The sequence below is a fragment of the Rhinoderma darwinii genome, chromosome 5 (assembly GCF_050947455.1).
Source record: "Rhinoderma darwinii isolate aRhiDar2 chromosome 5, aRhiDar2.hap1, whole genome shotgun sequence".
In the NCBI taxonomy this organism is placed as follows: domain Eukaryota; kingdom Metazoa; phylum Chordata; class Amphibia; order Anura; family Rhinodermatidae; genus Rhinoderma; species Rhinoderma darwinii.
Window position 1 is genome coordinate 102,166,399 of NC_134691.1, and position 13,049 is coordinate 102,179,447.

Here is a 13,049-nt window from a genome sequence, read left to right on the forward strand (position 1 = left end):
GCAGCGATCAGAGCTGCAGGTAAAAAAAGAAAGTGTCAAAAGTAAAGAAAAAATTTAAAAAAAAGTTAATAAAAATGTTTTACAAAAGTGTAAAAATAAAAGATTTTTTTTTCCTATAATAAGTCTCTTATTATAGGGAAAAAATGAAACCGTTAAAAAAACAGTACACATATTTGGTATCACCGCGTTCGTAACGACCCACTCTATAAAACTATAATGTTATTGTTACCGCAAGGTGAACGCCGCAAAAAAACCAAACTAAAAACAATGCCAGAATCACTATTTTTTGGTCACCTCCCCTCCCAAAATATAGGATAAAAAGTGATTAAAAAGTTGCATGTTCCCCAAAATAGTACCAATAAAAACTACAACCCGTCCCACAAAAAACAAACCCTTACACAGCTTTTTTGACTGAAAAATAAAAAAGTTACGGCTCTCAGAATATGGTGACACAGAAAATAAAATTATTTTTATAAAGAAGTGATTTTATTGTGCAAACGCTGCAAAACATAAAAAAACTATATACATATGGTATCGCCGTAATCGTATGGACCCAGAGAATAAAGTAAAATTGTCATTTATAGCGCATTATGAACGCCGTAAGAAATAAAGAATTTAAAACGCCAAAATCACTGTTTTTGGCCACCAAAGCTCTAAATAAAATGTAATAAAAAGTGATCAAAAAGTGGCATGTACCAAAAAATGGTACCAATAAAAACTACAGCTCGTCCTGCCAAAAATAAGCCCTCAGACCGCTCAATTCATGGAAAAATAAAAAGTTATGGCGTTTGGAAGCCGGGGAGTGAAAAACTAAAATGGAAAAGCAAAAAAGGATCAGTCCTGCAGAGGTTAATTAATTTCTATTAAAAAAATAAATTATTACCACATGTGGGGTATTGGAGATTGCGTTACAAATTTAGGGTGACTTGTTCTTTTTTATCCCTTGTGAAAATGAAAAAATTCAACATTTTAGTGGACAAAAATGTTTATATTTATTTTCACGGCCTAATTCTAATAAATTCTGCAAAAGACCTCAGTGGTATAAATGCTTACTATACCCCTAGAAAAATTCCTTGAGGGGTCTAGTTTCCCAAATGGGTTCACTTTTGGGGTGTTTCCCCTATTTTGTTCCCTCCAGGGGGTTGCAATTGCGACATGCCACTAAAAACCAATCCAGCAAAATCTGCGCTCCAAAATCCAAATGGCGATCCCTCCCTTCTGAGCGCTGCCGTGGGTCCAAACAGCAGTTAATTACAACATATGGGGTATTTCCGTAATCGGGAGAAGATGCTTCACAAATGTTGGGGTGCATTTTCTTCTTTATTCCTTGTAAATATTAAACATTTCTGTTATTTCAGAAAAAAAGTAGATTTTAATTTTCACAGACTAACTCCAATAAATCTAGCAAAATACATGTGGGGTCAAAATGCTAACTATACCCCTAGATAAATTCCTTGAGGGGTCTAGTTTCCAAAATGGGGGGCCCCTTTTGGGGAGTTTCCACTGTTTTGGCACCACAAGACCTCTTCAAACTCGACATGGTGCCTAAAATATAATCTAAAAATAAGCAGGCCCCAAAATCCACTAGGTGATCCTTTGCTTCTGAGGCCGGTGTTTGGGTCCATTAGGGCACTAGGGCTACATGTGGGATATTCCTAAAAACTGCAGGACCTGGACAATAAATATTGAGTTGTATTTTTTTTATTACAAATGAATTTCGGCAAAAAAAAGAGAAATTTGTAAATTTCCCCTCTACTTTGCTTTATTTCCTGTGAAACGCCTAAAGGGTTAAAATACTTTCTGAATGCTGTTTTGAATACTTTGAGGGGTGCAGTTTTTAAAATGGGGTGAATTATTGGGGGATTCTAATATATAAGGCCCTCAAAACCACTTCAGAACTGAACTGGCCCCTGTAAAAATAGCCTTTTGAAATTTTCTTGAAAATGTGAGAAATTGCTGCTAAAGTTCTAAGCCTTGTAACGTCCTAGAAAAATAAAAGGATGTTCAAAAAACTATGCAAATATAAATTACACATATGGGAAATGGTAACTAGTGACTATTTTGTGTGGTATTACTATCTGTTTTACAAGCAGATACATTTAAATTTAGAAAAATTCAGATTTTTGCACATTTTCTCTAAATTTTGGTGTTTTTTACGAATAAATATTGAATTTATCAACCAAATTTTTCCACCATCATAAAGTACAATATGTCACGAGAAAACAGTCTCAGAATCGCTTGGATAGGTAAAAGCATTCCGGAGTTATAACCACATAAAGTGACACGTCAGATTTTAAAAAATCGGCTGTGCCACAAGGCCAAAACAGGCTGCGTCCTAAAGGGGTTAATTAGCATCATTGACAATAAAGTACAGTAACCTCCAACCCCCAGGGGTTCATTTTGTGGCCTTTCTCAGGATATGCATCAAAAGCAAGTAAAATCAACCTGTTTATAATCAGATACCATTTACAACAAGCAGATGTCAATACCATTGATATTCCAGTAATTGAGTTGTATATTCACTTTTTGATATTATTATGAATGTTGCCCATGTTGGCTTCCCAACACATAGTTAAGTTGTTTTATAAATGATATAGTGGACATAGTCAAATTATTATTTGTTACCAGGAATAATGTGACATTATGGAAAAGGTTCAATATTGGATGCAGAAAGAAATGACCTTCCGCTAAATAAAATGATATAATTACCAGAATGTACAAGGGGATAATTAGCAAATCCTGTAAAATTGGCCACTAGCTTAGATTATTGGAAATATCTCATAATTAAATTTCCCTAGTGGGACCTTCAGTGAATATAAACATGTCAGACGAGGCTATGTTCAGAAAGTATTTGTGATGACTAACTGCTTAGAGCTGGAAAATCTTAAGGTTAAACATTAAAATATGTGCATTTGTTTAAGTTTTCCATAGTAGGTTGACAGAATATTCTTTCTAATATTCTATGTTTGTTTTTACAGTAATATCCAGCCAAGAGGCATACCATGCATGTCTACCATAACAATGGAACCTGGGCTTATGTAGAAGATAGTATGTTCTTCACTAACAGAACCATTTCCAACCAAAGTCAGACTGTGGATGATGTGAGAATCTTCCAATCTGTCCTGATGTCTTTTATGATCAGTCTGACAGGCACCGGGAATGCATTGGTCATACTTGGGTTTATGACCAACAAAAAACTCAGGACGCCAAGCAACTACTTCCTTTTAAATTTGGCGATAAGCGATTTCTTCACAGGTAAAAAAAAACACATACATTTATAATAGTTAATGCATTTTGAGCATTTTTGCATAAACACATGTAAATTAACAACTTAGAATACAATAACATCATTATGTAGAGTTTTATCACGCGCTGCCGTGCTGGGTTAACATTTCTATATAGATTGAAGGTTACACAACATGAATTCATCTTTCTATTCAAAATAAGTTAGTCTGAAACTGATATTTCAGGAAATTTTAAAAGGGTGCAAATTGTATTAATTTCCTGACAGGAGGGTAGTCAGTGTTGTCCAGCCAAATATTAATCTGTTTACTTCCATTTAAATCCATAATATGTGCAAAGCCACAAACCTGCAATCCTTGCTTGAACATGACTCTATTATCTCTCTCAAAGTGTCCTTGTAGAATATTTTGGGAAGCTTTTTTTTTTTTAAAATAAAATGTAACATGTTTTTCATCAGCTGGCTACAAATTTTCACTTCATCTAAATATTAATAATATTTTATGTCACATACAATATTAAAAGCAATGGGCAGGCAGTATAATCACAAAGCCCTGCACTAAAAATTCATATTAAACAATAGTACCTCATATAACATTATTTAGTAAATTAGTTATAATATCCTAACTATAAAATATGTTCACAACATATCTGGCCAAAGTAAAGATTTGGTGTATGGTCTCCATGTTTTTTTAAGGGCTATTTCATATTTTTTCAAAAAGTTGCTCAAAATGTGTCAAACAGTATTATTTAGTTGCTTAGTTTGAGAAACCTCAATATCGATCCTCTTTTACGATATGTCCATTAATATTCATGGGCATCCATGGTGTCATTGTCTTAATAGACAGCCTAAGGACAGCTGAGCGCCCATTAGATGCAGGTCTTGGTTATTTACTTCAAACAAAAAGGGTATCAGGTGATAGACCACCATCAATTATCTAAACATGCCCTAATAGAGCATATGACAGGTTGTTGTCTATAGCTGGCAAACATTTGCGCTCACATGTGCCTCATTCATTGCAGTGAACAAGATAAGAAAACAAGCACTTCACTGACACTTGAGCCGTTGCTTTCAGTCATTTTGCCTAAAGGCCCAATTACACGGGCCAACGATCGGGCAAATGAGCCTTCATATGAACGCTCGTTCCCGATCATTGCCCTGTGTAATAAGGGCAACGATGAGCAAATGCTTGTTCATCAGCTATTCTGCTATTTTATGCAGAATTAAAAATCATCGTTGTTGGCAGCATATCTCTCTGTGTAATCAGGGGGACGTGCTGCCGACATGATTAAAATGTATGGGGACGAACGATCGGAGTAAGGAGCACTAGTCCCTATGCATAAACAAACTGCTCCGTGTGATAGGAGCAAACGAGCGCTGATCAACGAGCTGTCTCTTTGATTGGCACTCGTTTACACGGCCCAAGTCGGGCGTGTCATAGTACCATAAGAGGCAAGTTACATGACTGGGATTCATTTACATGTTAAAAGCTACATATGTACACCTTTGAAGGGTATTTTTATTTTTTTAGTGTGTTCAGTGAAACTTTATAATTAGTTTTTTTTAAAATTAGTTTTACTTTTTTTAGATACAGCTGCTCCGTATTCTGTATACAGAGCAGCTGTACGTAGTGTGCTAAATCCTGCTCCCGTCAGGTCCGCGGGACTGACGGGTTCAGTGAAAGCGAGTCCTGCATGTCTCTGACATGCAGAATCCACCTGTTATTCATCACATCTAAGTTCATAACTTAGACGTGATAGATTACAGGTGGATCCTGCGTGTTAGAGACACGTAGGACCCACTGACATGGAACCGGTCAGATCCGCGGGACTGACGTGTTCAGGTCATAGCGAAAGATACAGCTGCTCGCTATCTTTCTCAGAATACAGAGCAGCTGTATCTAAAAAAGTACAACTAATTTAAAAAAAAAACTAATTATAAAGTTGCACCAAACACGCTAACTGACCTGTTTATTGAAAACATAAAAAATACCCATAAAAGGTGTACATAGCATTTAAACGTCATCTATGCCTAGGACAACTATTGTGTCCCATTCTTCTAGCAACGTTGGAAATTTACTGACCATTACCCGTGTACCATAGTCATCCAAATGAGGCCCTCACTTCTTGTGTGTCATTGCTAAAGTATCTTATTATTACTAAGCAGTGTAGAAAATGTTGGTGATGCATAAATATTATAATATAGGAATATGTAACTCATAACTGATACTAAACATATGAAAAAACATGTTCCCTTATCTTAGGTACTTTCTCTCTCCCTCTGTACTTGAAGAATTATATTATTAATAGAGGATGGGTCCTTGGAAAAAGTCTCTGTAAACTTTGGCTTACTATTGATTATACTTTGTGCCAGTGTACAATATATAATATTGTTCTCATCAGCTGTGACCGTTTTCTGGCTGTCACCAAAGCTGTAAGTATCTTTCATATTTAACATAGCATTATAGCATAACATTAGTAATTATTTAGATTACTATTATACAAATGTGGTACCACTTACCCATGATTTATTTGTTTCCCCGTGAGATTTATAAGGGAATTTTTCCTAATACATTTTTATCAGGATCACTCACTGTTAATAAAATGAGGTAATCTGGGATTTCATTTTTTGCATTGGCTACAAATTTCCATTTTACTAGAAATAAAACAACTTTAAAATCAACCACTATTAAAAATTCTACTTACTTTATTGCTTCTGACATCTCACCCAGGAGGTTACAGTCCAACATGCCCCCTCTCAGAATACATTGTACAGACCAGAGCTCCATACAGCACTAGTGGCCACTAATAGTAATAGCTCTGTCACTATACAATTACGGTGCCTGATCTATTGGATGAAGTGGACATTTGACAAGGTGACATATCCACTGTATGAAGCTGTGGTCTGTACATCATACAGAGAGGGGGCATATACGGGGTGAGCTGCTGCAATGTTTATTTGAGGCTATGGCCAGCTTTTCATCCTATTCACTGTTGCAGTAAAGCATACAAACTAATTGCTCCATCCCACACCCATAAACATCCAGACAGCCAGTCCCACGACCGTAATGGTTTTTACTGTCGGCAAATACGGATGCGTATCCATAGGTGTCGGCAATTAACGCCCATGGTATTCTATGGGCGAGTCCGTGCAGCAATTGCGGACAAGAATAGGACATGTTCTATATTTTGCAGATTATTTCTATGGCCCGGACACACATCCGTAAATATAGGGAAAGGTGTCCATGGCCTGTAGAAATGAATGGGTCCGCAATTTCATCTGCGATTACGGATTCCATAATTACAGTTGAAAACTACGGTCGTGTGCATGGGGCCTTAGTGCATCATATGAAAACATCAAATAGATGAACAAGAGTAGTAACTTAAAAATATAGTGAGATACACTACATGGCCAGTATGTGGACACCTGATTTACACCTAAATGAGCTTGTTGGACAACCTATTCCAAAACCATGGGTGTTAGTATGGGCCCCTTTTGCGGCTAGAAGTCTGCACTCTTCTGTGAAGGCTTTTCACAATACTTTGGAGTTTGTCTGAGGGAATTCAGCCAAAAGAGCATTTGTGAGGTCAGAAACTGATATTGGACGATAAGGTCTAGCCCATAATTTGCATTCCTATTCCAATTGATGGCGATGAGGTCAGAGCAGGCCATTTGTTACTAAATTCATCATGTCTTTATGGACTTTGCTTTGTGCACAGGGGCACAGTCATGCTGGAACAGGAAAGAGCACAAACAGTTGCCACAAAGTTGAAAGCATAAAAATGTTTAAAATGACTTTGTATGCTTTAGCCTTAACATTACCCTTAATTAGAAATAGCCAGAACTGAACCCAAGACCATTATCCCTCCTGTACCAAATTTTACAGTATGCACCATCCATTCCAGTGGGCAGCGCTCCCTAGGCATCCGCTAATCCCAGATAATAAAATGAGATTTATTACTCCAGGAAACACATTTCCACTGCACCAGAGCCCCATGGCAGAGAGCATTACACCACTCCGGCCTACGCTTGGCATTGTACATGATCTTACACTTGTGTGCAGCTGCTCAACCATGGAAACCCATTTCTTGAAACTCCCAACGCTCGATACCTTTGCTGATGTTCCTTCCAGAGGCAGTTTAGAAAAAACATTTTATGCACCACGTACTCCAGCACACAGCAAACCCACTCTAAGTTTACGTGGTCTACTGCTTGGTAACTGAACTGTTGCTACTCATAGACACGTATACTTCACTATAATAGCACTAATTGTTGACTAGGGCAGACCTAGCAGATCAGAAATTTCAGAATCTGACTTGTGGCAGAGGTGGCATCCAATGACAGTGCCATTTTTAAAGTCACTGAGCACTTAAGCATGACTCATATTACTACCAATGTTTTGTCTATGGAGATTGCAAGACTGTGTGCTTGATATTATGTACCTGTTTGTAATGGGTGTGGCTGAAACACTTGAAATAATTAGATTTGTGTCTACATACATTTGGCCATATTGTGTATCTCAAACCTCTAGTTTAAATTACTCAGTGCTCACCTAAAAATGTTGTTCTGAGTAAAGGAATAGCACTACTGATGTTTTTGAGAATCCAGGAATGTTGTTGCCTTTCTCTGATGTTGAGGATCCTCTACTGGAAGAGGTTTCTTCTAAACATCCTGCAGTGAAACCTCTTTGAGATGACCACCCATGGTCTTCTAGGAGGGTTGGCTATAAGGGAGGTGGAAATTCGCAACAGAAAATTCAGGTTTAGGTCAGAGGGGGTCTTTTCAAAGAGGTTGCTTTTTGGAGAGGTATCACTGTATGACGACAGTTTTGATGCTGCTGTGGTAAGGGTGTTTTTGTGGACAATACAAATGGCTCAACGTAGAACTATGACCTTGTGTTATCCTGTGTTGAAGGAGACTGATGTGGCTACTCCCACATTAAGGCATCTGTATGCATTGTCTACAAAATGCTCCTAGCACAGCAATGTCAAGAGTGCTTCATATATCCACAAAACCAACATGTAAATGGAAAATGAATTTAAAAAAAATTATATTATAAGTATTTCATTAAGTTCACTTCTATGTTGTAGGTAAAATATAGAGATCAGCAAAATGAATTCAAACCAGCTTTCATGAAGATGGCAGTAGTCTGGATTTTAGCCTTCCTAAATTTTGGCCCAGCAATTATTTTTTGGGAGTACGTGGTGGGTTATAGTGTGATGCCAGAGGGTGAATGTAACCCAGAATTTTACTATGGTGGCCGCTACTTACTGTATTCCTCTGGTTTTGACTTTTTCATGCCGATGTCTGCAATTGCCTTTTTTAACCTCAGTATTTACTTTAACATAAGAGGTCGGATGAGGAGTAAAATACACAAAAGTGTTCATAACTCTAGTGATATATATGAAGACAAGAGAAGAAATGACATATTCGTCGTAGATTGTAGAAGAGATCATTCCAATTGTCCAACAACTTTACCGCAATGCCACCGACAGCTTGGAACACAGAAAAATAAGAGTAATGTAGAATACGTGATTTAAATCTTTAAAACAAAAACCCATCATTCAGCTGCAAAGAATTTAAGAAACAAAAAGACAAGTGGAGCTGGAACCCTTAATCTAACCAAACATTCAGCATTAGCCAAGGATAAGCAAATGGCAAAATCTTTAACTATTCTTGTGTGTACCTTTTGCATCTGTTGGGCGCCATATTCTTTCTTAACAATTATCTCAGAGGGGTTTTGTGATGTTTGTGTATCACCAGTTGTGTATGATGTCACATGTTGGCTGTTCTTCCTTAACTCTTCAATTAATCCCTTCCTGTATCCTTTTTGCCACCCCACATTTAAGAAAACCTTACTACAATTGTTCTGTATTAAAAAACATAGTGGAAGCAAAGAATGAATTAGGGCGGGTTCACACATGGCGGAATTTCACTTAAATTCCGCTGCGGACACTCCGCAGCGTTAATCCGCAGCGGAGCCGTTTCTCCATTGACTTTCACTTTAATTTAGCAGTGTTCGTTTACACGATGCGTACAATTCCGCTGCGGAGCATAGGCTGCGGAGCGGAATTTGGTGTCCGCAGCATGCTCTGTCTGTTGCGGAGCAGTGGCGGACTCATGGCGGAATTTCTCCATTGACTTCAATGGAGATTCTAAGTTCCGCAATGAAGTCCGCAGCTGTCATGCACATGTCATGTGTGCTGCGGATGCGTCTTGCTTTTTTAACTTGACATTTCTTCATTCTGGCTGGACCTATGTATTTCTAGGTCTACAGCCAGACTGAGGAAGTCAATGGGGCTCCCGTGATGACGGGAGCGTTGCTAGGAGACGTCTGTAAATAGTCACTGTCCAGGGTGCTGAAAGAGTTAAGCGATCGGCAGTAACTGTTTCTGCACCCGGGACAGTGACTACCGATCCCAATATACATGTATCTGTAAAAAAAAATGAAGTTCGTACTTACCGAGAACTCCCTGTTTCTGTCTCCAGTCCGGCCTCCCAGGATGACGTTTCAGTGTAAGTGACGGCTGCAGCCAATCACAGGCCAAGCACAGGCTGCAGCGGTCACATGGACTGGCGCGTCATCCAGGGAGGTCGGGCTGGATGCCGAAGGAGGGACGCGTCATCAAGACAACGGGCGGTAAGTATGAATTTCTTTTACTTTCACTAGGGAAAGTGCTGTCCCTTCTCTCTATCCTGCACTGATAGGGAGAAGGGAAGCACTTTTCCCGCAGTCCGCAGCAGCTAGTCCGCATCAATTTTCTGCACATTTTGTGCAGATCCGCAGCCGTAATCCGCAACCCGGATTAGGTGCGGCATTGATGCGGACAGTTGCGGAGGAAATCCGCCATGTGTGGTCATGCCCTTATCCTTCTAATTTTTGCAGACATTTTATCAGATATTAAATCGGACTTGCAGACATTACAGCTTGTACTCCTCACCTTAAGTTATGTACATATTGTTTTTCAAAAAGAAGACATTTATTTATGGGAATGGAAATCATATGGGAATCATAATATGGGTTGTTCTACCATTACAACCTATGACCTATCCACATGATAGGTGATAGGTGTTTGATCACTAAGGACTCCAACCAATCACGAAACAGGGAGTCCCGAGTCCCCTATTTAAATAGAACGGCAGTCACGAATGTGCGCTGATTCTCCATTCATTCTCTATGGGACTGATGAAGATAGCGCTCTACTCTGCAATTTCGTCAGTCCTATAGAGAATGAATAGAGCGTGACCGCCACGCCATTCAAACGGGGGACTCGGGAACCTCTTTCTCGTGGTCAGTGGGGAGCCCAGCGGTGGGACCCCCAGCGATCACACACTTACTACCTATCCTGTGGATAGGTGATAAGTTATGGTGGGGCTACTCCATTTAAGAACTGCCTTCTTACTATGTTATCTTAACTAGTTCCATGAACAACAATATACAACAAATTACATTTTTTCAGACCAATTGGCCAGAGTCTACTGACTAAAGTGCAATTCACACGTACTTTCAGAAAAACGATGGAGGCGGGGAATAGAAGAAGACTAGTTCTTCTTAGCTTGTTAGAATTGTAAAGCACTGCAACCTAACAGATGATATGAACCTTCCACATGCCCACTCAGTCTGAACTCTAATTTGTTTGTAAGGAAGTGCATACTCTGGATGTAACACATTACAGTATATACCGTCACGATTCTGGATCTCATGTTACCTATCTGCAGAGAAAGTAAGAAGGTCCTATATTGTCAGCTGCCAAAGTGGGAAAGAGACGGATTCTGCTCAGAGCCACTCCCCCAGCAGCACAGATTAAAAGCAGCACAAAGAGGCACACAGGAAAGCAAAAAAAAAAGATGTGAAAGGTATTTTTATATGCTAGAAACACTGCACATGACTTAAAAACAGATTTTAAAAGTATATGCCATAAATGTCTGATAGCTCCCGGAACCCTGGAAATAGCTGGGTGCACTGAGCTTTACTGTTTCCATAACTCCCAGGGAAGTGAATAGGACTTGCAGAAGACATTTATGACATATTCTATGGATATGCCAAAATTGTGTGAGATGGGAATTCTCCTATAAACCAGATCTGTCGGTTAGTTATGCTGCCCTGTCTGCGGGTAGCATAAAGAAGTGACAGACACGCTGATTTTAGTGAGTTGTCACTTATTAGTTAATGTTATGTAGTTATTGAGTATTAGGAGCTAATACTTGTGGCATGTGACCAGCGCCGCAAGTATGAGGACAAATATATTCACGCTTCCCCACCTACTAATTGACACTTTTCTCCCTAAGCACACTAATAGGGAGAAACATGCCACTGAGTAGCATGAGTGCGGCAGAAGGTGGAGGAGCTTGTATATATGAATATACTTGGACTCATACTTGCAGCACTGGCCCTTTGTCAAATTTACAGCCGGTTCACAGAACCGGGTGAAGCGGGAAGCCCGGAATCGGTCCCCTGCAGTTGACGTGATTACGTCATCGTGCTGCTGCGTCGTTCCGCTGGAGGACTGGCGTCACTGGAGGAGGGCTTGGGAACGGGACAGGTAAGCATATAATGTTGTTTTTTCTGTTTTTTTCTTTTACTGTGGGTAGTGTTGGGGGCCTTATCTATGGGAGTCACTAACTACAGGGGAGGACTATATAGGGGTCACTAACTATAGGGATGGACTATATAGGGACACTAACTACAGGGGAGGACCATATAGGGGCAGTAACTACAGGGGAGGACTATATAGGGGCAGTAACTACAGGGGAGGAATATATAGTGCCAGTAACTACAGGGAGGACTATATAGGGGGCACTAATTACAAGGGACTATACAAGGGGCGCTAACTACAGGGGACTCTACAGGGGCACTAACTACAGGGGACTATATAGGGGGCACAAACTACAGAGGACTACATAGGGACCCCTATCTACAGGGGACTATATAGGGGCCCTATCTACAGGGAATGCTTCAGGGGCACTATCTACAGGGAACGCTACAGGGGGCACTATCTACAGGGGGCACTATCTACAGGGAATGCAACAGGGGGCACTATCTACAGGGAACCTACAGGGGGCACTATCTACAGGGAATGCAACAGGGGGCACAATCTACAGGGAGCACTATCTGCAGGGAATGCCACAGGGGGTACTATCTACAGGGAAAGCTACAGGGGGCACTATCTACAGGAGACGCCACAGGGGGCACTATCTACAAGGAAACCCACAGGGGGCACTATATACAGGGAACGATAATAATAACAACGCCACAGGGGGCCTTATCTACAGGGGGCACTATCTACACGGAACGCCACTATCTACGGAGGGCTCTACAGGAACACTATCTACAGAGGGCTCTACGAGGGGCACTATCTACAGGGAGCTCCATGAGGGGCACTATCTACAGGGGGCTCCATGAGGGGCACTATCTACAAGGGGCACTGTGTGTGAGGTGCATTACTTTAGTGTTTGACACAATTTTATTCCAGGCACAGTGTATGGTACTATTATATTCAGGGGCACAGTGTATGGTACCATTATACTCAGGAGCACAGTGTATAGTATTATTATATTCAGGGGCACAGTATATAGTACTATTATATTCAGGGGCACAGTGTGTAGCACTATTATATTTGAGGGCACAGTGTGTAGAACTATTATATTCGGAGGCACAGTGTATGATACTATTATATTCAGGGTATATAGAGGTGTGGCACCATGAGAATTTTCTCTTCGTTTATAGGTGTGGAAATGTTGGAAAAGCGAGGAGCTGAAGACATCTGAGGGGCAAACTCTGCAGAAATGGGTCATGGCCAAGAGGCGT

At 40.0% G+C, this 13,049-nt stretch overlaps 1 protein-coding gene across 1 annotated transcript; it reads left to right on the top strand.

The window, feature by feature from the left end:
- Nucleotides 1–3,002: 3,002 nt before the first annotated feature.
- Nucleotides 3,003–8,781, top strand: LOC142652487 (histamine H3 receptor-like). Its single transcript, XM_075828132.1, has 3 exons — nt 3,003–3,255; nt 5,505–5,674; nt 8,332–8,781. The coding sequence occupies exons 1-3, from the start codon at nt 3,003–3,005 to the stop codon at nt 8,779–8,781; spliced, it is 873 nt and encodes a 290-aa protein (XP_075684247.1).
- The last annotated feature ends 4,268 nt before the right edge of the window (nt 8,782–13,049 follow it).

What these genes read in the sequence shown, in the direction of transcription:
- LOC142652487 (XM_075828132.1), top strand. Translation starts at nt 3,003, where the DNA reads ATGCATGTCTACCATAACAATGGAACCTGGGCTTATGTAGAAGATAGT. An exon ending in GATAAGCGATTTCTTCACAG is followed by an intron (nt 3,256 to 5,504) that starts GTAAAAAAAAAC and finishes CCCTTATCTTAG; the next exon opens with GTACTTTCTCTCTCCCTCTG. An exon ending in TTCTGGCTGTCACCAAAGCT is followed by an intron (nt 5,675 to 8,331) that starts GTAAGTATCTTT and finishes TCTATGTTGTAG; the next exon opens with GTAAAATATAGAGATCAGCA.